We start from the raw sequence: 25,846 nt of genomic DNA, 5'->3' as shown, positions 1-25,846 counted from the left end.
CACACACACACACACACACACACACACACACACACACACACACACACACACAAAAGCCATTTCCAGGGTTAGGAAAGAAGGTCTGTTCCTGGATGGCACAGCCCTTGTGCTCTTAACTTGCTTTAAGAACAAAGTCTTCTGGAGACAGTAGTTTTAGAAAAGTTTCTTTATGGCTCACTCAATTGGATTCAAGCCAGTAGGTTGCAGTCAGCTGACATTATGCCAAAAAAAAAAAAAAAAGTCAACTCAAACCTAAGCCAAGGATATTTGTTGTGGGATCCAAATCAAAGTGCTCAAAGTGTTCTATAAGACAAGGGCACTTTAATAATTTATAACTCAGAGAAGGAGGAAAACTCTCCTAGAAGACTAGTCAGTCTTTCATCCCAGACATCTAGAACACTCTTTATTGTTTATTCCTAAGAACTTTATTCTCAAAATGTTCTTTTATGAATGTGTCAGAAGAGATCCAGAAAGAGAAAGGACTGATAATGAGGAAGATTATGTACAGTCATATGACGAATACACTTGGAGAAAAAGGTCAGAAAATTGATAGGAAATCTTTAGATTGAATCCCAGCATATTTTAAATCTATGTTTTATTTAAAAATAATTTTCTGGGGAAAATCTCTTCATTTTCAAATTTTAGAGTAGTAATAATAACCACTGGCAACGTCTGGCATCTTGAACTATATTTTCAACTTAATAAATAAAGATTGCTTTTCTGATAGGAAAAGAAGGAATAAAAGAAATCAGTAGCCAGCATTTTGCCAAATGAATCAGAGCCAAGCCAGACTCTATAGTAATTTAGCAATGAATGCCCAATCCCTGCTGGAATCTATTCTATAGACAGAGAATCAAGCCTTGGACACAAAACAAGATCAACAGGAAATATGTATTGAAGGATCATCAGAATGTGGGCAATGCAAGTAAGAGACAAGCGATAATTCAGACAAGTCTATAACAGGGATTATTCTGTCTTCTCCAGCTCACTAGTGTAGAAAATTTATACCCAAATCCTCACCATCCATTAATATTATTTTAATGTATGTATGTATATATATATACACATATACACACACACACAGACACACACATATATATACACACACACACGTGTATGTTTACATGGGGGGAGGGACCCCAAAGAAGCATAATTTATTTATAAAAAATTGTGTATTTATTCTTGTATGTTTAAACTCCAATCACCTTCCAAGTAATCTCTATTTGTTGCTATACAGCTATTGAGACACCTTTTCTACTGCTCAGAACAGTTTTTGGTTTTGTCAACTTGGATGCCATTTAGTGCTTCTGCTGTTTTTTGTTTCACCTTTTCCATACCTGCAAAACATTTCCCTTGAGGACTTTTTTCATGTGAATAGGGCGCATAGGGAAGGTAGGGCATGGGGGTCATGCTGTTTTTGGTCAAAAGCTGCTGAACACAGCACGATCTGTGCAGGTGTGTTTGTAAATCACCCATCACGAAATGAGCAAACATGTTGAAAGAGACTCCAAAAAATTTTTTACCGAAGTCAAAAGCAGCCTCTCACAACAATATTAGCTTAGCACAGTGATGTTGATGGGTTCCTAGAACACTTACTTAGCAGGGGAAGCCTGTACTACAAAGGGCCCTCACTCCAAAAAATAATTCCGGTTTTCTTGAGTACCTCTCATGTGTATGTGTTTTTCAAGGTAACTGTTTAGTAAGCTTGATATAATTTAACTCTCTTATTAGTAATAGAACCATTTGTAGTCTAAATTCCTGAGTTAAAGAAATAGTTCATGGCTAGGTGTGATGCTTGCACCTGTAATCCCAGCATTTTGGGAGGCTGAGGTGGGAGGATTGCTTGAGGCCAGGAGTTGGAGACTAGCCTGGGCAACAGAGTGAGACCCCTGTCTTTACAAAGAAAAAAAAAAAAAAGAAATAGGTCACAAAGGATGACTCTCTGGGTACAACAAAACCTACCTGAGTATGGAAGTTAAGATTTTAGTGCCCATTACTGTACTTGTTTCAGGTTGTTGTTTTAACAGAGTGTATGTGTATGCCTGCCTGGACCACAAGTTTTAGAATCACAGGATGTTAAGACTGAAAGATACTTGTTTCTTTCAGATCCTGTCAGGAGATTGAATATCACACAGGTGGTTCAAATGAAGAAACAGGTCTAGGGACCACTCACAGAGACGTGGTGAGGGTGGGGCTATAGGATGCGAGGCATCCAGGGACATGCAACAGCAGGAAGCTGCTCCTGATAGCCCAGCAGGAGCTGAGCTGTGGAGGAGGGCTGCTCAATGAGAGCTGTAAGCATGGAGGAATATAGGCCCTTCCAGAAATGCAGAGCAGAGCAAGGAAGGAGTAGGGAAGGAATACCATGGCCCGACTCGCCTCCTCCGATCCTCTGTGGTGCTTCCCAAAGGCCAAGCCCAACCGGAAGCTGAGGGCAAGGAAAGCCAAGTAATGTAGTCCATAGAGGGCACAGGACAGGACAGGAAATGTCATCAACTAAATTTGGGGTGGGTGAGGCAAATGAAGAAAAACCACTTTAGAAAGCTGTTCTTTGTGTTCCGATGGGAAACTCCAAATTCCTTCTCTGTCTAGCCATAGACAAGGTCCAGGTTGGCAGTGTGGGCGGCAGGTATGTGACTGCATGAAGTGGTAATGGTTCACCTGTTAAAATGAATGGGGTGGCCTCCCCAGAGAAGAAGGGGCTTCTCCATGGAAGCCTGGATGCCCTGATGCTCATGATCTTGCTGGGAGAGGGGCTAGTGCCTCCCCAACCATGAATGCTGGCATGTAGAATTCTGCAACTAGCTTGTAACATCCAGAGCCACAAGTCTCGGTCCTCAGTACCTATCAAACCAGGAAAGACCAGCCTCTCCCGAGTATAAGTGCTGAGTGGGTGGGGAAGAGCTAGAGTTAAGTACTAACAGGTCTTGCTACTTCTGTGTCCGGTCTCTGATCACACTAACGCAGAGGCTGGAAGGCTGTGTAATCCGAAATCTAGCTCTGTTTGACTTCTGTGCAGTGCTCTAGATGGTTCATGGGAAAACTGATTCTGCCTCCTTGGTGAACTCTGCTTTTTTGGATCTGGTGCATGTGGACTACTTTGCCATTTGCCCTTGTTTGCAAGATGCTGGGCAGAAGCTCAGAGTAGTGTGGGTGTGGCAGCAAGGCTTTAGCTAGCATCGTCTTTAATCACCTGCAGCCCAGCTCATGGGGCAAGGCACCATAACTCACCTACTTTGCTTTGTGAAGTGAGATGATTGGTGGGATGAATATTGAATGTTGTGACCCAGCAAGGTTTGACTTTAGTATGGCACTTCACCTGTGGCTCAGTGGGCAGACTTCATAATGGGATGATGAATTAAACAGAAAACAAGCTAGACATGTCTAAGAAAAACACAGTTACATAAGTTCTCTTGAATACATTAGTAATATTTATTTGTGGTACATTGCAAGTTGCTCAATTATGTCCATATTTATTTCCGGCTGCTTTGCAAGTTGCTCGGTTATGTCTTTCATCCTTCTACTGTAAATGAGGCTTTGACTTTCATTCATTTTGTTTGGGGGAAGGTATTGTGGGAAAATGTGGCTCTTCTGTTCCATTGAAGCCCACTTTGTCAGGGATCCAAGTGACTATAGCAACTAAGTCTCCTGTTGAATCTTCCTCTAGACTCAATCCCTGAAAATTAGTTGGAACAGATTATGGAGGGCTCTGTGAAATTCATCTTTTGGTTTCAGAGAGGCAGTGAGCTGGAAGGCTCATCCATCCTTTGATCCTCCATGACTTCTCTGATCCTGTGAGTCTGTGTGACTCATCTCATGCAAGGTTTTGTTATTTCATTTCCTTGGAAACTGTTGGGCTGTTATAATAAAGTCCACTCCTGACCATCTTGACCTTCAGGCTCTCGACTGGATTCTGCAGACCTCAAATCCCCTAGAACCTTGACCAATGCTGAGGGCTCTTTCCACACTGTGTCTATAAAGATAAACCACTTTTAGCAGTTGGAATTAAATCGATTTTTAATTGTATGAATCAATAAATTGTATCAATCAATGTATTTAATTCATTCCTCCCCTCTCCCCAAGTCAAAGGAATCAAAGGATTTAATGGGTGGAGACACAGCCTGAGCTTCTATCACTTCCTGGGCACCTTCTAGACTCTTTCTTTTTCCATTGTATCCACTCGGGCACTCTAAGGTGACCAGAAATCATGGGGTCATGAGGAGTTGGGGCATCTTTTAGAAGCCTAGCCAAAAGCTGTGTTGTTATCAACATGTTTTTTGTGCTATTTGCCAGGCATTGAAGTAGGTATTCTCATGTGCCCCTTTCTGCATCTGGGGGAAATCAAGGTTCAGAGATTTAAATATCATGATCAGTTTGCACTATTAGTAAGTTGTGTACTCAAGATTCAAATTCAGGTGGTTTGACCCCCAGTGTATACTCTATATGGTAAAATAAATCTGCTTCCACCTCCCTTTAATTCCTGATAGAGGAGCCAGGAGTCACAGGGAGTTGTGGACTTGGTGCAAGAAGAGTGGTAGGGAGGGAGAACAAGGGTAGAAAGGAAAGTGAGCTGATAAACTCTCACCCACCAATGTTCTAGGGATGCAATGCTATAGCAACCTCTAGCATCTCAATTTTATTTTATTTTATTAATTAATTAATTTATTTTTTGAGTTGGAGTCTCACTCTGTCACCCAGACTGGAGTGCAGTGGCCGCTTCCGGCCACTACAGCCTTGACCTGCTGGGCTCCGGCGATCCTTCCGCCTCAGCCTTCTGAGTAGCCGAAATTACAGGCATGTGCTACCACACCCAGCTCATTTTTTGATTTATTGTAGAGATGAGGTCTCGCTGCCCAGGCGGGTCTCAAACCCGCGGACTCAGGCAATCCACTCACCTCAGCCTCCCAAAGGCGCGGGATTACAGGTTGAGCCACTGAGCCCGGCGCATCTCAATTTTAAAAGAGGTTGGAGAGAGAGAAAGACAGTACTCCTTAAACACTACTCCTTGAGACCCTGGGCTGGTGAGAAGGAAGCTGGCAGCAGGGTGTGAGGGCTATCCCATTCACTTTCACTTGGAGGGCTGGAGTTTCTGAGGCTGGCCTCTGAAGTTGCTTCTTTCTTTCTAGAGGCTATGTCATTTCTTCAGACTCTTGTCTTCTTTCTTTCTAGAGGCTATGTGTAGGACCTAAGCTAGACATTGTGAAAATCATAGTGATCACAGAACGGTTCTTGCTCACTGGGAACAAGAGGTGCCAGGAGTCCAGACACGCAAAGTTGGGTGAGGGATTAATCCTGGCCATGGAGGACATTGGTGAGGGCATCACAGAGCCGTCAACCTCCAACCTCCAAGAATGAAATGTTCTGATGGGTGGAGAAGAGTTAAACAGAAGATGAAGGGAACCAGGCCCAGCTCTGGGCCACATTCATTGTCAACTATGGACAGTAATGGGCGAAATGTTTGTGTCGCCCCTGAATCCATATGTTGAAATACTAACTTCCAAAATGATGGAACTAGGAGGGGAGCTCTTTGGGGGTAATTAGGTCATAAGTTGGAGCTCTTATGAATGATATTAATGCCCTTATAAAAGGGGCTCCAGAGATTTCTCTTGTTCTTCTACTATGTGAGGATACAGAGAAACATGTCTGGAACCTAGAAAATGGCTCTCACCAGAACCTGACCACTGGTGCCCTGATATAAATTTATACTGTTTACAAGTCACCTAGTCTATGGTGTTTTATTACAGTAGTCAAAACTGACCAAGACATTTGTCTACAATCTGGTCCATTTTGTTTCTATGAAAGTAAATATTTAGTACATTATTGAACTGTATATACTAATGTTGTATAACTACTATAGGGTGAGATTTAAAAAAACTTTAAAAAACAGATTATAAAATTACAGGTTTCAAACATTTCTTAACTCCAGTTTCTTTGGTAGTTCAGAAACCACTTCTTAAATCAGACCTTTTTCTAGGTCTAAGCTCAGAGCTCTGGTGTATTTAGGGCTTGAGAAGTTTTCTGCAGCTATGTTTGTTGTAGCTGTTTCTCCTTTCCACCTCCTTTTTTCAGGCACTGGAGGTTTTTGATAACCTCTTATTATAATTGCCTCAGCAGTGAAACTGTATCTGGAAAAAAAGCACTACTTTGTATTTTGAAGTCTTGTACTCTCCTAGTTGAATACGAAGTGCTCTGTGTCCTGTCCCTTAAAGGGGAGAAATATCTTCCTGCAGTAGGTTTCTGTGACTATCCAATTACAAGTGAAGAATTTTGAAGGTTTCCTGGGTAGAGTTATTTGACAGATTGAATTCCTCAAGTTTTTGTTGTTGTTGCTGTTGTTTCAATGGTGTGTGTGTGAGCATGTGTGTGTGAAGCAATTAGGAAGAGGTCATCACAGCAAGCATGTTATCCCCTTTTCAAACTGCGTTCCTCAGTGGTTTCCTCTAGGCCTCCTCAAAGTGTCCCTCAGATAGTCCCCGGTAGGCTCAAATACTCCACATTTTCTTGCTTTTAGTATAGGTTCTTGTCCAGATATGGGATATTTGAAAGATGATGCTTCATGGCCTTATTTAAAATTTTATTTTAATCAGTAAAATGGAGGCACACATACTTAAAAAAATCAGTCTGGATCACCAAATTATCCATTTGTAATAACTACGATCTCCCTAGACTAGCTCTCTAGACTAGGACACATAAAAGTTAACATTTTTTATTATTTTTAATTATTTTAGAGTTGTGGAGTACAAGTGAGAATGTGAGGATTTACTACATAAGTAGGATGCGTGCAGGTGGAGTTTGGACTTCTAGCTGGCCCTGTCCCCCCAACAGTGGACCAGGTACTCAGTGTGTTGTCATGTGTCCTTCTCCCTCCTCCCTCCCTCCTCCAATAGTCCAGCATCTGCTGATTCCACACTTGTGTTAGTGTGACCAGTGATCAGGGCCTGCTTATGAGTGAGAACATGTGGTATTCAGATCTTTTGTTTCTGTGGTAGTTCACTTGGTATGATTTTCTCCAGCTGCATCCAAGTTACTGCGAAGGGCATGATTTTGTTCTTCTATATGGCTGCGTAATACTCCATTGTATATATGTACCAAATTTTCTTTATCTAGTCTACTTTTGATGGGCATCTGAGTTGGTTCCATGTTTTTGCTATCATGAATAGTGCTGTGATAAACATGCATGTGCAGGTGTCTTTTTGGTAGAGTGATTTATGTTTCTCTAGGTATATTCTCAGGAGAGGGATTGTTGGATCGTATGGAAGCTTAGTTTTTAGTTCTTTGAGAAATCACTAGTTGAAATTTTGATTTGTCATCCTGAGAAAACTTTGAATACAGAAAGCCAAAAAGTGTGTTGGATTCTTTTCATTCCTGGGGACATCGTTTGGTATTTTATTCAGTGAGTACTTCCTAAATATATTTACAAAGGAAGATAGGCACAGCATGTTGTCTGGAAGTGGTGGTGCATACACAGACTCACGATACACTGTTGGAAATATAAGCTGGTGTGTGTGTGCATGTATGTGTGTGTGTGTGTGTGTGTGTGTGTGTGTGTGTGCGCGCGCGCGCAATTTGGAACTGAAAGTGGGATGTTAAACTTTTTTCCTTCTTTTTTTTTGACTACACTTATGTCTTACCCCTTGAATAACACTAGTCAGATCAAGTTAGGATGATGTTTGTCAGGCAGATTGCAAGAGTAAGGTCTTAGATTTCATCTTGTGAGTCCCAGTAGGAGATTAAAAATTAATAAAACAGAGTATATTCTACTGCTAAGTAAACTGTTGATGGTGGGCCAATAAAAATAAAAAAGATCTGTTTTATTGAATCTAAGATGCCATCATGTAGTATGTATTATTATTCTGTGTTTAATTAAGGAAAAAAATTCTTCCAATTAAACTCATATAATGCTTTTTTAGCACTAGAATTTTTACTTACGTTGATTGAAAGCACTCTTTTAGGCATTTTTGGACATAGCTTTTTATCATTTAAGACTTTTGTACGTTTATAAGAAGAAACAGATGAATTCAATAAATTGGTTAAAATATCCCTAAAATGCTTCCACATTCATATCTGATCCTTTTGAATCACATGACAATGGCATGTCTTTTGCACAGAGTATTGTCATCTAGGCCATCAGGATCATGTAATGCAGCAGTCCCCCAGGGACTGGATTCATGGAAGACAATTTTTCCACCAACGGGGGGTGGGAGGGGTGGGGGTTGATGGGCGAGGTGTGGTGGGGGAGTGGGGATTATCAGGCATTAGATTCTCATAAGGAGTGTGTCAACCTATCCCTTGCCTACACAGTTCATATGCCTATGAAAATCTAATGCCACAACTGATATGACAGAATATGGAGTTCTGCTTGCTCACTGCTCACCTCCTTCTGCGTGGCTGGGTTCCTAACAGGCCATGGACTGGTACTGGTCTGTAGCCTGGGATTGGGGACTCCTGATGTAATGTAGGATTTCTTAAAAGAGAGCTCCACTATTGTCTTTGAAATTTTCTCCCCAGTGACTGGTACCCATCCTGCAAGTTTTCATGTGCACATGTAGTCAGTGACAACTACATCATAATGGTTATATCCCAACTTCACCAATGTTAACATGTGAAGATATAGGCTTTTCCTATAGAAATTTTCAGAGTAATGATTAAGTACTAAGTCTGCTAACATGAAGAGATGTGACTGGGAAAAACCATTAGTTAAGAGGTTTCTCACATTTTTGAGTTTGCCAGAATCAACTGGTATATTTGTTTAAAATAATAATTCCCAGGCCCATCCCCAACTCATTAAATTGGAATCCCTGGCTATGACATTTTTGAAAAGCTCCCAGGATGCTCTGATGTAGGTGATCTGGGAATTATTCTGCGACATACTCACTGAACCCTGTCAGAGGCACCCTCAGTTGTGGTGTGCTCTAAGCTCTCAGAACATAGCTTCAAAAACTTCATAAAGTTCATGGCAGCCAAAAGAAAGCAAGGCACTTTTTAATTTTTAAGAATGTTACAATGTGGCCCTTCACTGGAAACATTCCAGGAAGAAAGGAGACAGTATATTTTGACACTAGATTAGAAAGTGTGTTTAAAATTGCCAATTCCTTAAAAGTTCTAAATAAGGGCCTTGGAAGTTATACTCTTATGTCTCTTTGTCTAGTGGTTAACTTTTAACTATTTTTTTTTGAGTCAGAGTCTCACTCTGTCACCCAGGCTGGAGTGCAATGGCGTGCTCACAGCCACCACAGCCTCGACCTTCTGGGCTCAGGTGATCCTTCTGCCTCAGCCTTCCAAGTAGCTGGAATTATAGGCACATGCCATCACACCCAACTAATTTTTTGATTTATTGCAGAGATGAGGTCTTGCCAATCTGCCCAGGCTGGTTTCAAACCCGTGAGCTCAGCAATCTTCTCATCTGAGCCTCCCAAAGTGCTGGGATTATAGGCATGAGCCACTGTGCCCGACTTAACTTTTTTTTTTAACTTTCAATCATTTATTCAACCCACATGTCATGTAGAAGGCTGAGGCCCTTTATAACTAGACAAATGGATCTGGTGAGGGTGGTCCTGATTACTATTTTATTACATTATAAAAAGGGGTCAGTTGAAGGTTAGGCAAAGGAAGTGCCTTGTTGTTAGAGCAGCGAAGTAGCAAAATAATTTCCTATGATTCTTCTGTTAATCAGAAATCTCAGTCTTTCCAAAATTCCTAGTGAAAATTCCAAATATCTTACCAATGACTTCTAACATGACTTTTAAAATATGTGTTCTCTTGTGTCAGATAGCTCCTGTCCAAATAATTTCCAGTGTCTAAGCTAATTATTTAGTCATTTAGGAAACTGGCAATGTTTTAAAAAATTCCTCTAGCCTACAAAAGAAGTTTAGTGAGTTATTTAATCATCCCACACCAGGATGGGTCAAGGCAGGTTAGTAGGAGGGGTGGTGGAGTCTTCCTAAGAATGAATGTTGAAACTTGGCCATTGTGGTTTTCTGTGAATTAAGTGAATGAAATACTGGACCATCTTTCAGAGTGTGAGGGGAATGGAGGAATGGGTGAGGTCTGAGATAGCCACTGGCTCATTTTTTTTCATGGTATAATCTGTCTTCTAGAGTAAGTAATAATGTTTTACACCTGTATGGTAATTTGGTTGACATGATGTTTTTACATCCACATTCTCCTTTGATCTTTTCAACACCTCTTGGAAAAGGGAAAGTATTTCTCTTCCTTATATTTTATTGAAAAAATGACTTCATGTTTATCAGGCCTTAGTTAGGTCTTACCCCACGGCTGGTTGTGAAACCGGGACTCAAACTCAATTCTTCTGGTTATAAATTCAGAGCTACTTTAGCTACTTACACTGTTTCTCATGTAAGGACAGTGCATGATGCTTCTGGATGTAGGTTCATATTTGGAGGTAGAAGGACACTGTGTACTGGAATCTCTTGCAGGTGAAGACATAGATTCAGAGCCCCGATTTGAAAAAGAGCTAGCTATTAGACAAGCTTGCCATGACTCCTCACATTGGAACCTCCCTAGAATTGGGGGCAAAGAGGAAGGGAAGAAAGGCATCTGGGTACAGAGAACTCCTCACATGTCCCCAAGTCTAGGCTTCCTGGCTCTAAAGAAATTCCTAGCAATGTGAACACCAAGTTGAAGTTTCAAGATTTGACCAGGATTTAAAAACAACCTGATTCTGTGGCTGCCTCCTCAGAGATTCCATTGGTGACCAAGTTCTCTAAGGGGCGTCCAGAGCTTCTGGGTTGAGGTTTGTAGCAGACACTGCAAGGGTCCTGCCCTTATATTCTCACACTTATTTATGCACCCTCATACTCATGGCTCTTGCAGTCACGTTTGTGATATTTGTGTTTGTTTGTGTCTGTTTGTGATGGCACCCCCAGCTTTCTATGATGTTGGCCTGCTTATTAAGGCCAACCAGAAGGTCCTCATCCAGGCAAGAAGTCACATTAAAAGGGCTGCACTTCACTTTACTTTTCTAAGCAGATACAGTTTTTGAAAATTGCCTATATATTAGTACTTTGAATCCTACTTTACTATTAAAATTATCTTTATCAAAAATTGAAATTTAGAGAATTGGAGAGATATTTATTTTGGGAAAAATATTAGCTCCAAGACATACGATATTTTGTAAAAATGAAACAAATCTTCAGAAATTAGATTCTTGATGATAATAGTCATGACGCCTTCACAACTGTTGTCCTGTTGGGTCCTCTTAATTTATTGTTAAAGTAGAGAGGAGAAAGGAGAGGGCTAATGTATATGGCATGTGACTTGCCTAAGATCACATAACTTGGCTGTGGCAGAGCTGTTTGTGGTAACAAGATGTTCCCCGGGAGGGAGGCTCTGGGAGGATTCCTCTAGCCCTGGGCTTTGACAGCTGGTCAATGACTGCCATGAATCTCAGCCACTTTGGCAGATGTACTTCATCAAGTTCTGTTGGCCTTGAGCGGCTCCCGTGAACTTCCCCAGGGTGGATATAGTGTTGTCAATCCCAAATTCAAGAGGACAAAGTTGATTAGCTGTGCCGAAGCTGATGCGATGAGACTACAGTTTTTGCTCAGACGCCATCCAGTCCTCAGTGGCTTCTACTGTTTCTGGAGACCTTTACTACATTACCACAGAGAACTCACATTCTGTAGCTCAACCCAGGCTGACCAAGAAGCCGGGCCTCACTTTGCTTCTCTTGGTGGAAAGAGAAAGAAAGGGAACACAATGATGCCTACTTAACTTACTCCTCTCTGAAAATAATTCTGGGAAAAAGTTGATTACATTTATGTGTTTATTCAGTCCTAAGCTCCTACTATGGACTCGAACTTGCAGTAAGGTACATGCAAAATTACCATCAGCTAGTTTTCAAAACAGGAAGACTTTCAGATGGCACCACAAAACCAAAACTCATCCCAAACTAAAAACTGAGTTACCTAAAATCTGCTTGTAATTATCTCTACTTGCCTCTTGGAACTTTTTCCCCTTAAGCCTGCTTTTGTAATTCAATTTAAATCAAGCTTATCTAGTAGAGATGGTGTACGAGGAAGACATAGTAAACATGGTATGATTTAGCTAGACCATGAAGCACCTTCTGAAGGGTTGCAAACTTCCCAGAGTTTTTCCCAATATACCACCTTTACCTATCCAGAAAGAAAAATCATTGGTATTTAGTTATTAGCAATCAGAATGTACAAAATAAAGCACAAAATATCAATGCACACTACCAAGGCTCATTTTCCTGGTTGGTTCAATATCAACCTTAGAAAAACACACACACACACACACACAATGGCATTTTAAATGTATAGGATGTGCTAGGTTGAAGAGCTATTTGGTTTTATTGTGTCTCTGTCCCCATTGCAGAGGACAACACACTATATACTTTGGATCCAGAGATAGGATGGTTTGACCCACCATAACTTGAACTTGACATTTTTAGGGTTGTAAAAAGATGCAATTCCCCTGGCCTTTTCTCAGTCTTTGATTTGACAACTGATGCACGCAGAGTAAGGTTAGAGATGTGCCAGTCCCCAGCACAAAAGAAGTGGACCAAGGTGGGCGTCATGCACTCATTGCCAATAGCGTTGTCTTCCCCCCTAGCAGTTTTTTCCCTACAGACTAAAGTTGGCCCCTTGGTTGCTCATGTTTTGATTTCCTAACCATTTGTGGTCACTGCTAACTTTCCCAGTGGAATTGGTTGATCTGAGCTCAAGGTTGGGGAAGACAGAAATACAACTAGAGAAACGGACCACAGGGATTATGTTGGGACAAACAGTTTTCCTTGGGTCTTGGAAGAAATTGAAGATTCTCCCACAATGAGTTGTTGAGTTGTTAGGCAATATGTATGAGATAGTTTCACCATTGATGAACTCTGCTGAGCATATTTTCTGCACTCTCCTGTATATTGTGTTTTGGTGTACTGTTATGAATTTGGTACCCTCAGTAGAAGTTTGGTTACTATTATGGATTCAGTACTCTCAGCTTACAACTTCTCTCTGTTTAGTTGTCATTTACTGAAGGTATTATCAAGTCTTTGCCTTCCACAGTAGAAAGGTTTCATGTCTTTGTGTGCTGTTCAGGTGGACAAAATCTACTCCATTCCCTTGGCATGACACCTGGCATAGCTTACCATCCACCTGGGTCACCCATTGGGCACCTGTATGTATTTGATTTCACAATCCTTATTCCAGGCTCCAGAGCCTGTTTGTCTCAGGGCTGGAATCCTAGCTTCACAATTTGCTACATATGTGATGATGGCCAAGTTACTTAATCTCTCCAGGCTTCAGTTTTCTCATCTCTAAGGTGGGGATAAGAACAGTGCCTAGCTCTTGAAGTTGTTTTGAAGATGAAATGTGGCAGTCTATATAAAGTGCTTAGCTTGTGTCTGTCACATAACAAGATCTCTGTAAAGGTTAGGTGTCATTGTTAACCACGATTTCTTTTTTTGTTGTTGTTGTTTTGTTTGTTTGTTTTTTGAGTTGGAGTCTCACTCTGTCACCCAGACTGGAGTGCCTCGACCGGCTGGGCTCCGGCGATCCTTCGGCCTCAGCCTTCCAAGTAGCTGGAACTACAGGCGCGTGCTACCACGCCCGGTTAATTTTTTGATTTATTGTAGAGATGAGGTCTCGCCAAGTTACCCAAGCAGGTCTCGAACCCATGGGCTCAGGCAATCCACTCACCTCAGCCTCCCAAAGGCGCGGGATTACAGGCTGAGCCACCAAGCCTGGCTGTTAACCATGATTTTTTTTTTTCTTTTTTTTTTTTTTGAGTTGGAGTCTCACTCTGTCACCCAGACTGGAGTGCAGTGGCCGCTCCTGGCCACTGCAGCCTCGACCTGCTGGGCTCCGGCGATCCTTCCACCTCAGCCTTCCAAGTAGCTGGAACTACAGGCGCACACTGCCACGCCCGGCTAATTTTTTGATTTATTGTAGACATGAGGTCTCGTAACCACGATCTCAATTAACCACTCTATCCTCAGAGAGTTGTGTTCAGTAATGTTTGAACAAGAAACCTTTTTCCACAGTCAGTCTAAAGTGTGAACTAAGCTATTGAAACTATTGGTCATGAAAACACAATTGTGTTGTAATAAGCAACAGAGTGTGTGACCCTGACATTAAACTAACATGGTTCAGATTAGTCTCTAACATTACAGGGACTTTGGGCAAATCATTTAACCCCTTTCTCATTCAGTTTCCTCTTTCAAAAAATGGGCACGCAAATAGTAACTACTTCATAATATTGTGGGGAGGAACAAATGAGTTAATACATGTAAAATGACTAAGCTATTTACTCAGGAGATATTACCCACTATTGGAAATAACATATCAGAGTGTGCCACCTGCTAAGTATGTGTTTGTTTCTGGGGAGATAAAGGTAGAGTATTTGTAAATTGGACTGTCATGGAAAATTTGGGAAACATGGAAACTAAATCTCTTGCTATTATTTTCTATCTTCTCAATTCCCTGCAGTCTGGTTTTTTTTTCCCTTCCATCCCCCAAAAATTGCATTTGCAAAGGCCAATCATCAAGTCAATCCAATGGCCTCTATCTATGCCTCATCTTCTAGAGGACACAAGAATTTTAGAGGTCAATTAGACTAACACCATCGGTTCTCAAAAGAATGAAGCTGAGGTTCAGAGAAGTCCTGTGGATTTCTCGCAGTGCATTTGTGATAGACTAAAAGTTATCCACTTTACTGGGTTGTATATTTACTAAATGACAGGGGGTTTATATCTATTTTGACAAGTGAGGCTTGGAACCCAACATGTGGTTGGTATAAGAACTGCCCTCTCTCCTCTTTCATCTTGCTCTCTCTGTCCCACAAACCTTGCTTAATAAGGCCCTGGTCCAGTTGATATTTTAAGAGACCCACTCTGTTTTCCCCAGTGGGACCTAGGCGCTGTGACCTTCTGTAGCATGCAGACCTTGTTTTCTGATGGGTAATGTTTTCCCTTCCTTGTGACTTGCTTCTCTGGGACCATGTTCTGATTTCCCTGCTGGCTCACTTGTTTCCTTAGGCTGGCTGCCGTGTTTGGTGGTTTTTAGAGAGGGCTCAGACAGATGCCAGGAGGTGAGGGGAGGAACTCTGAATGGACTCAGTCACTGGGCAAGCAGATTCAGTGATGGATGAGTCTTTTCCCCAAGGATTTTTGGGTCAGGAAAAGTGTAACTGATAAGCTTTTTTTTTTTTTTTCTTCCAGAATTGAGTAACCCAGAAACAATGCCAGAAGGATCTTACCTCTTTTGTGGCATTTGGTATTGATTTTAAAAGAAATTCTCAGAGGCAATTTTGTATCTTACTAGAAATACAGCTACATCCACCACGGGCTTAGATATATGTGACATGAATTGCTTTGGAAATAGCATTTGAGGAGAGGGGTGGCAGGAAGGAAGAGAGGGTCTTAAAAAATTCCTATCAAAATATTTTCTTTCTTCTTAGTATTGAAAAGACACAATATAACCCTTTCTTCTTCCAAATGATCTCATAGCTATTTATTGAGGGGAAATACCAAATGCTTATTATTTTTTTTGAAGAAGCTTCTTTGGTCCTGATGATTCATGTCGATATCATTTTCTTCCCAACTACAGAGACTCTGAAACAAAGCTACACCCCAAGTGATATGCCGGTGTCAGAACAATTCCTGTCCTGAAGGAGGGTGTGTGACCTTTATTCCTCCTTCACAGACGTCCTTGAGCCCTTGAGACGGATGTGAGTGAGTTTTTCAGTCCTCATGCAAAACAACCATCTAAACATAACAGATGACATCAGCTTGGGCTTTTCAATTCCTGGATGGCAGCAGCGTGTTAATCCAGCCTTCATCCTGGATTTCATAAACTAAAACAAGAGAGCCTGGCAGGAGGACAGCACTGCTGCTGGGTTGAGGAAATTGATGACGGGGAGGCATGCGGGCAACCCAGTGTATAAAACTCATAAACGTGTAGGCAGAGGCTCAGCTACCAGTTTGGACGGCTGCTTGTCACCAGCAAAGACGACGACGTGGGAGCTGAGGCTGAGCCAGCTGGGAGACATGAAGAGCGTCCTGCTGCTGACCATGCTCCTTGTACCTGCACACCTGGCAGCAACTTGGAGCACCAAGTATGCGGTGGATTGCCCTGAACACTGTGACAGTAATGAGTGCAAAAGCAGCCTGCGCTGTAAGAGGACAGTGCTCGACGACTGTGGCTGCTGCCGGGTGTGTGCTGCAGGGCTGGGAGAAACCTGCTACCGCACAGTCTCAGGCATGGATGGCGTGAAGTGTGGCCCGGGGCTGAGGTGTCACTTTTACAGTGAGGAGGATGATTTTGGTGACGAGTTTGGTATCTGCAAAGGTAAAGGGTGACTCCTTGCTTCTCCCTGCCCAGGGCACGCTGAGAGCTTTTAGCCAGCTTGGGAGGTGAGGTGGCTTTGCTCTTTAAGACTAGGAAGAAAGAGGCAGGTGTGTTCTTGACAAGGCCCCACACAGGTGTTGTCATACATTGAGAGACAAAGGTAACTCTGCATATTATTATAAATTAATCATCTTTTAATCTGAAACACATACAAAAGGTTAGAAAATACATTCTTGAAGTAGCAAGAGAATTTTTTTTTTTTGCTTTGTTTATTTTTGTTTATGTCCACTAGGAAGTAGAATATTGAGGAAACCTCTTCTTTGGTGAGCAATTACACATATATTTCTTTCAACTGAAACCAGTGTGGAGGAAAGCACAGAAAGTTATGCAGCATTTTCCTCATTATCTTTAGGAGATTTCAGAAAGAATGCTGCAATGGAGGATTGTGTTGCCTCCTTTTCTGGAAAACTTTAGAAACTTGACAGGTAATCTGTCCCGGATGGTTTAGCTGCTCTGTCCTCTGTAAGGCAGCGATTGCAGTGGTCTCCACTAAATAACCTCTTGGAATAGTTTCTAGCCCCCGCAATTAGTGATTCTTTGATCTTGAAGAGGTCCACAGGATAGAGGGCCTCTCTCAGTATCAAAGATTTCTGATGAATGCTAATGTACTTTATGGAAGAGGGTGGCCTGTACTCACCTAACAAAATAACTCACATTCCTCAAAGAGGGTCCCCTGAGTTATGAAACAAACCTCATTAGACTTTCTAAAGGTTTTGGTCTTCTAGAAAAGTAGAAGATGGTGTTAAAACAAGCAAACACAGCTGTAAGAAAAATAAAAATTGGAAGTCTGTAAAGAATGAAGTCGATCACTTCTAGACTTAAAGAAAAACTCCATCAGGTTGAAATTATAGCTAAATAAGACAGGTAAGTATTTGTGGGACTTATTTTAAACTTAGTGACTTTAGTTTAAAATGTTTAGCATTTTAAAAATGACTAGAGTCAAAAGGATGATATATAGATACCTCACGATCTCATTATTAAGAGTTATTATTAAAATGTAACACATGCTGTAACCCCATTCATCAGTAGTATAATACAAAGATGCCTCCAAAATTATAGCAAAGACTTGTAAAATCTAAATAATACTTATATTCTATGTATTTAATCTAATTTTATTCTCTTATGAGTGATAAGCATCTAGTATTGAGCTGATTTCATTAATTCTCCTGCCATTTAGACAAATAATTTATAAATGAATAATCTTTTAATCTGAAAAACATATAAAAGGTTAGAAAATAAATTATTGAGGCATTAAAAGAATTTTAATTTTTGCTTAGTTTGTTTTTATTTATATTCAACACGAAGTAGAATATTGAGGAAACATTTTCTTTGGTGAACACTTACACATATATTTCTTTCAGCTGAATAGGATCTGTATTTCTGTAAATTACAGGGCTTATCAGTCAAGAAAATAGTACTTCACATAAGGAAATTAGAGAGGAAGTGGTTAACACAATCATACTTATGATATAGCAAGTATATGCTGTGGATTGCTTTTTCTTTTGGCAGAAAAATGCTTTTGTACATGTGATTGTAAATGTACAGTTACATATGGGTAAAGGAACAAGATGTGGGGCACCAGGTGTCTTTATACTCTAGTTACTGAATGATCAAGGTAGATATTATTGAGATATATTTTTAAAAAGATTTCTCTTTTTTGCATTGTTCAGACTGCTGATGAGTCTCTTTTTGAACATTTTCCTCTCTGCTGAAAATAATGACACTGTGTGAACCTTAGCAACTCTAGACTGAGATATTGTATTTTACCATAGTTAAACTCTCTTCTTCAACTTTTTAAAAGAATGCCCACATGGGACTGGGCATGGTGATTCATGCCTGCTATCCTAGAACTTTGGGAGGCTAAGGTGGGAGAATTGCTTGAGCCCAGGTGTTTGAGACCAGCCTGGACAACATAGCAAGATCTTGTCTCTACAAAACAAACAAACAAACAAACAAACATTAGCTGGGCATGGTGATGTGTGCCAGTAGTTCCAGATATCCAGGAGGCTGAGGTGGGAGAATATCTTGAACCCAGCAGTTTGAGGCTATGGTGAGCTGTGATCATGTTGTTTGACTCCAGCCTGTGCAAGAGAGTAAGACCCCAACTCAAAGAAAAAAACAATAAAGGACACCCACATGAAAACTGTATACTGCAGTTGCATATCTAAGTGTTTTCTAAATATTCAGATTTTTGTTATTAAGCTGCCCAGATAACAATCAGCCAGTCAATACATATTTAATGAACACTTACTATATGCCCAGTACTGTCTGATACACCAGGGCATACATCAGAAATATCACTGGAAATTTGGCTAAAGTTTTCTGTTTCAGTTTCGCTGCAGACACAGTCACAACCTAGTCCTGTGTACTTTTCTGCTAGAGGCTTTTTCAAGACCTCTTTGAAGGACTCTTTTTCCCTACAGAGAGGACAGTGTTCAAAACCAGTTTCCTCTGTAATCTGAAGCACACTGACGAGTCATCTTAAATCTCTTTTAAACATATATTCATTAATAATCTATTTGATCATTCAGAGGAATATTAGAATGCTAAAGACTCAGATGCCACATGACTTGTTTCTTTACCTGTATGTGATTGTGTATTTACAAGGATATCTTCATGTCAAGAGTATAAATATTCTATATCTATTCTGCCGATTTTTAAAGATTGGTTAATCTATTGAGATGCTGTTTATATCATAAAAACCATGCATTTAAAATAAATGACTCTGTCTTCTTTATCTCAGTGTAGTATATTTTAGCATAAGTATGAAAACACTGAAGTTCCAAAAGCTTCCAGTTCTTGGTAGGTGTACAATCGCTTAGGGTGAATAAATGGTCACCTCTCTTGTTCAATGCATCTTGCCTCTTAGCTTTGCAGGGCTTTTCTAGTGAACCCTTCTAGCAACTGAGGTATTTTTGTAAGTTCTAGTGCCATTTTGACATATAAGGAACTTGATAAGAATTGGAGCAGGTTGAGGATCAATCACTTTATGTTGAACTGGGATGACAGTTTTCTTAACCCTGGTTAATTTGAAGCCCTTTCCTATACATTTAAAAGTGTAAATCATCTGTTAATATAGCAAATTCAAACTCTTTGAGGAGCTGATACCTAGATGTCTCCTTAATTTCCTGCCTTCACCGAGCTGTTACAGAGGTAACTTGTGAGAATCTTTCTATTGGTATCAGCAGAAAATAAACAGAAAGAAGACTGGTCCAAAGAAACTAAGCTACATGTAGCTGTCTTTCAACTAAATTCTACATTATGACACCATGCCAACGGGTCTGTTATCTGGTATTAATGTGTGATTTCAAGTTTATGACTCAAAGTTTCAACTTTCAAAGCCTGGGTTTTTGAGGACTGGCTTTCATTTCACAGTCAAGATTCATGAGGTTGGTTCAAATCCTAAGGCTATGCACACAAAGGTGTTAGGATGGAGGCTTATGCACAGCAAGCAGCTCCCACTCCAACCCTTCCTTTGTCCTCAGACTGCCCCTACGGCACCTTTGGGATGGAATGCAGAGAGACCTGCAACTGCCAGTCGGGCATCTGTGACAGGGGGACAGGAAAATGCCTGAAATTCCCCTTCTTCCAATATTCAGTAGCCGAGTCTTCCAACAGGAGATTTGTTTCTCACACAGGTAAGAACTGATTCCAGTATAAACGTTGGATCAATAGGCTCATTTTCAGTTTGAATAATTTACAAAATGTTAGGGAAGAGAATGAGAGGTTGTTTGGAGTGATTCTTTTTCCTTTATCTTAATAAGAGGAAAGGTAAGTGGTCACTAAATTTGGTTGCTGTTTTTAAAAAAGATTCCATCAATAATTTTGAGGATAACATATAATTTGTCATAGGTTTGCCTAGTTTATGTGAAGGATAAATATGTTTGATTGCAAAAAACTGAAAAAAAAGATAACCAACTGAGATATATAAAGTTCTTTAAATTCTTCAGTGATCTGTTTTATATATTTACTAGACAAAACTATTTCTTTTTTTGCTTTCCATTTAAAAAAATTATTATTATTATTTTTTATTTTAAAGATGTCCGATACAATTCAGGGTTAGGTATACAAACGTTGATTATGCAGGTACCCTTGTTGATGAGGTGTGCCCCTCCCTCTCCCAGCAGTTTCCCTTAACTGCCAATTCCACCCCCCAAAACTATTTCTTAACTTCACATAGAAAAAGTACTGTGAAGAATTTACTAGATAGACTTTAAGAGCCAAGACAGAAAATATAGAACATTTCTTCCTTTTTAAAAGCAAACGGGAGCCGGGCTCGGTGGCTCAGCCTGTAATCCCGCGCCTTTGGGAGGCTGAGGTGAGTGGATTGCCTGAGCCCGCGGGTTCGAGACCCGCCTGGGCAGGTGAGACCTCATCGCTACAATAAATCAAAAAATCAGCTGGGTGTGGTAGCGCATGCCTGTAATTCCGGTTACTTGGAAGGCTGAAGCGGAAGGATCGCCGGAGCCCAGCAGGTCGAGGCTGCGGTGGCCGGGAGCGGCCACTGCACTCCAGTCTGGGCGACAGAGTGAGACTCCAACTCAAAAAAAAAGAAAAGCAAATGGAAGCATTTAAATGGAATTATTTCAAACATTCATTTTTATGGACTTTGGAGAGGATAAGAAATACTATCTGTGATTGAAATTTGGGAAGTGAATTAAATTGTAATAATATTCACATGCTGCTGGTTAGTTCATGTGTATTTCTTACACATGTTGTTAGAATATGAGGAATTTATAATCTATGAGATAGTGCTATGCACATATTTTATTATCTTGTTAACTAAATGGCCAGTACGATAGAGCTCCACTGAACTGAAAGTAGCTCATTTTGGCCGATCGAGGTGACTCATGCTTATAATCCCAGCGCTTTGGGAGGCCAAGGTGAGAGGATTACCTGAGTCTGTGGGTTAGAGACCAGCCTGGGCAACTTGGCGAGACCTCATCGCTACAATAAATCAAAAATTAGCTGGACATGGTAGTGCATGCTTGTAGTTCCAGTTACTTGGAAGGCTGAGGCGGAAGGATCACCTGAACCCAGCAGGTCGTGGCTTCAGTGGCTGTGAGCATGTCACTGCACTCCAGCCTGGGTGACAGAGTGAGACTCCAAATCAAAAAAAAAAAAAAAAAAGAAAGAAAGAAAGTAGCTCATTTAAAGCAACAGGTATCACTGAAGTTTGTGTCTCCACTGTACAGAATGGTGACTATAATCATAATATATTATGTATTTTAAAATAGCTAAAATAGTAAATTTTAAATGTTCTCACCAAGCACAAAAAATAAATATGTGAAGAGATAGATATGTGAATTAGATATTGATATTGAATTAGATATTGATTTAATCATTCCATAATGGAAATGTGTATAAAAAAATCACAATGTACCCCAAATATATACAATTGTTATTTATCAATTAAAAATAAATTTAAAAATGTAAAAAAAAAACTTAACATGTAGGCACAGCAACTGCTAGCATTACAAACAGTATACTTTCCCTTCTCAGATGTAAATAACTAATAACTCAAATCCATTTTATTTAGTTTTTTATAAATTCAAATTAATTAAGATGTGAACTACTTGGCAAATGTGCTTATTTTTCTTACCTCCTTCTTACATATGGATGCAACTAAGCACATTTAAAAAAAAGGGAGGCCAGGTGCAGTGACTCACACCTGTAATCCCAGCACTTTGAGAGGCAGAGTGAGAGGATTGCTGAACCCAGGGGTTTGAGACCAGCCTGGGCAAATTGACAAGACCTCATCTCTGCAATAAATCAAAAAATTAGCAGGGCATGGTGGTGTGCTCCTGTGGTTCCAGCTACTTGGAAGATTGAGGCAGAAGGATCTCCTGAACCCAGCAAGTTGGGGCTGTAGTGGCTGTGAGCATGCTACTGCACTCCAGCCTGGGTGATGGATGAGACACTGCCTCAAAAAAAAAAAAAAAAAAAAAAAAAAAAAATTTAAAAAGGGAAAATTGTGCTTTTAAGCGAATTATTAGTTGTAAGTATGACTATGCCCTAGAGTGAGTATCTTTGTGAAAATTTAATCTGAAAATTGAGACATTATTAACATTTTAAACACTATGATTTATCTGTATAGTCCTTGAAAAGCAAAAGATTTTAAGACCTGATTTTTTTTAATTGAAGCAAAATTCACGTAATGTTAAATCAATCATTTGAAGGTGAACAATTCAATGGCATTTAGTACATTACAATGTTGTGTAACTAACACCTCTAACTAGTTCTAGAGCATTTTCATCAGCTCCCAATAAAACCCCAGTACCCATTAAGCAGTTACCCCTATTCCTCATATTGCTCCACCCCCCCCACTCCCTGGCAACCACCAATCTGCTTTCTGAGATCTACAAACTATTTGCATGATTAGGTTGTTTTTATGCTTTGGGATGCCGAGGCATGAGGATCACTTGAGCCCAGGAATTTGAGGTTACAGTGAGCTATGATCGCACCATTAGGCTCCAGTCTGGGTGGCAGAGAGAGACCCTGTCTCTTTAAAAAAAAAACCCAAACAAAGTAGATTGTTTTTGAGTACAGGTTTGAAGATTGTTGTCTCAGTACAGCTAACTGCCTCAAACTCTTGCAGGTTCTTTTGTCTTATTTTGCTTTCTTAAAACCACAAGTTGAAAACAACTTTGAAGAAACAACTTTTGCAACCCTCTTCAGTCATCTAAGTTTGCACCTAAACTTTTCCCACCAAAGGAGAATTGAATCGGCTGTCAATCTTTGTTGGTGCTTGGGGTAGAATGTCTGGGGAGGCAGTGGGGCTCCTTTGAAGTAATCAATCCTCCATGACAGGGACCCCTTTTTGGCATCTCACCTGCTGCACGCACAGCAGCGTGACCCCTTGACCTTTTCTCCACAGGACTGTTGTGCTATTAGTGTGATCATGGTAAACCTTAATCAGGTTCAGGATGGAGAGAGACTATCCCTAAGGACCTCTTGGACAGACTATCCCTAAGGACCTCTTGGACAGGCTTCCCAGGCTTCAGCTGCACATTGGCCACATGAGACTTCCAGGTTCACATGCTGGAGTTTACGGGAGGAGGCTTGGGGCCTCGGTCCTACCACTGGCTTCACATCACCCCTACACAAACTTGTTTGGGCTCAGCTTCAGAGATCAGGTTAAATAGCTCCACGGCTCACTAGCATTGGAACCTTCAGAGGCCCCGCCATACCCTAATGCATGTGCTTGTCTTTCCCGCCTTTGTGTCTGTTGGCTGCAGCACTCTTGTCAAGTGGGCTTCCCGACTCCATTTGTTCCACTTCTTGTTGTTCTTTTGTGTATGTGGGGGCGCGGGGGGGGGGGTAGTAAGCTTGCTTCCCAAGTTGGAAATGCACAAGGAATTTTTTTTTTTTTTTTGCTGGAGGGCAGGGATCGGAGAGTGAGAGGCAGGTTGGGGAAGTAAGATCGGAATGTTTCATGAATTTACACACAGTCATCTGTGGGTCCACTCTAGTCTTCTTATAGCCTTCCATTTCAGGATGTGCACTGTCAAAGCAAGTGCATCTCACTACTCTTAGAAGCAGAAAATTTCATTTTAGAAAAGTCTAAATATTATAAACTTTTCTCTTATGTAGAGTGAGAACTATCTTTATGAAAGTTTTACCCTTTGGTCTGCCTTCTGCCTTCTGGAATTACAGAAAAAGTTAATCCCTCTTCCATACCAGTATAGTATAAAAATCTTACTTAGAGATCTATTCTTATAGCATTTCCTCATTTCATAAGCATTTATTAAGTGCCTACTATGTGCCAGGCACTATTGCAAGTGCTGGGGATATAGTAGTGAATGAAATAAAGACCCTACCTTCACGGAACTGGAATTCCAGTACTGGAATGAGATAATACAGAAAGAAAAAGACAAATGCCTGTATAAAATAATGTCAGGTGATGATAGGTATATGAAGGAAATAATGTAAGAGGTGTTATTGCAGACGAAGGTGCTCACTGACACACGGCAGTGAGTACAGTTAGCATCATGTAAAACAAAACAAAACAAAACTGTGCCTTATCTTTGAGCTGTAAACATTTGGACATGATTTGTATCCCTTCTAATTTCAGAACATGACATGGCATCCGGAGACGGCAATGCTGTGAGAGAAGAAATTGTGAAAAAGAATGCTGCTGGCTCTCCTGCATTGAGAAAATGGTTAAATCCACGCTGATCCTGGGTGGGAGTTCTAAGAGAAGGCTCTGTTGTGATTGTTCAATGCACAGCCAACATTTTAGGAACTGTCTAGATGACTAGGGTATGGACATGTCGTTTTTGGAGACCAAGTGGGATTCATGATGGATCCAGGGGAAAAAAAGTAGGCAATTTTTACAATCCATTACGTGCAGATGACTGAACACTTTTAGATATTTGTTAAATATTTGGATACATATAGATTTGTTAAGTGTGTGTGTATAGTAGCGCTGAAGAACTAAAAATGCAATTTAAAGAATCTTGCATGGAGACAGGTCAGCTGGAGAGAAAGACAATCAAAACTGAAGACCACAGTGAGCCCATGGGTTTTTGACTTGGATGTGTGTTGGAATTGGGAATGGTGGAAGAGTTAAGACTAAGAGAAGGTGGGGATGGGGTGAGGGTGGGAATCTAATAGTTAGCTCTTCCTTGTGGTAACTTCAGTAGAATTTAATTGTGCTTTTTTTTTTTTTTAAACTTGGAGAAAAGTCAAAATAAAACAACCAGCAAGCCCCTGGAAGAAGTGAGATGTTTGAATCCTGTGGAGTTTGAGTAACAGCCTTGATTGAGGTCAATTTCAAAAGGTTGCTTATGTAGTTCCCAGGTTCCCTGTATCTGAAGATGGTTCTAGGGCAGAGGACAAGCATACACTTCCATAAATGGTTTTAAAGAATGCCACCTCAGAGATAGAGCTTGGAAGTATTTTGCCCGCTGGGGGTTTGTGTGTGTATGAAGGTAAATATTTATATATTTTTAGAAACAAATATGTTAGTATGTCATCCTCTGAACCCATTATTTGTCACCATCTTGAAGAAATGAACCCAATATTGTTGATTTAAAATGGTTAGAGTAAAAGTATAACTCTACAAGGCTTTCAAACATCTGCAGCATGGTGTTATTATAAAAATTATAGTAATATTAGCAGCAATAAGCATAGAAAAACCTAGAAAAATGTAGTCATTTGGGATTTATAAAATTGTCAAAAAATGAGAAACAGAAGGAATTTATTTAAAAGTCAGTGCTGTGACTTAGATGAATTTTAAATTTAAAGTAGGGAATAACTTTTTAAGAGGTTTGGAAAATAAGAGTCTGTTTTCAGTAGGAAATATGCCAACCTTAAAATACAGTTTATTTTCATATTTGTTTTCTTTGAAACTTGATTGATAAATGTAATTAAGAGTATGTTTGAAAGGATCTTGGCACAAACAGAACTGTTGTATTAGCTATTGTTAGGAAATACTTGCAGAAGTATTTTATTTGGAGTGA

General features: G+C 40.4%; 1 protein-coding gene across 2 annotated transcripts; it reads left to right on the top strand.

The window, feature by feature from the left end:
* The first annotated feature begins 15,599 nt into the window (after positions 1 to 15,599).
* On the top strand, positions 15,600 to 24,899 carry ESM1 (endothelial cell specific molecule 1). Of its 2 annotated transcripts, XM_008065774.1 has the most exons (3): positions 15,600 to 16,322; positions 19,868 to 20,020; positions 24,457 to 24,805. In XM_008065774.1, exons 1-3 carry the CDS (start codon positions 15,884 to 15,886, stop codon positions 24,558 to 24,560), a joined length of 696 nt encoding a protein of 231 aa, XP_008063965.1. In that variant the 5' UTR covers positions 15,600 to 15,883; the 3' UTR covers positions 24,561 to 24,805. The 2 variants fall into 2 exon arrangements, with proteins under 2 accessions (XP_008063965.1, XP_008063966.1); XM_008065775.1 differs by lacking the exon at positions 19,868 to 20,020 and having other exon boundaries at positions 24,457 to 24,899.
* Positions 24,900 to 25,846: the final 947 nt, after the last annotated feature.

Source organism: Carlito syrichta, unplaced genomic scaffold (assembly GCF_000164805.1).
Source record: "Carlito syrichta isolate Samal-C Ts95f unplaced genomic scaffold, Tarsius_syrichta-2.0.1 Scaffold308804, whole genome shotgun sequence".
In the NCBI taxonomy this organism is placed as follows: Eukaryota; Metazoa; Chordata; class Mammalia; order Primates; family Tarsiidae; genus Carlito; species Carlito syrichta.
The sequence above is the reverse complement of the archived record's forward strand: the minus strand, read 5'-3'. Positions and strand labels throughout refer to the sequence as shown.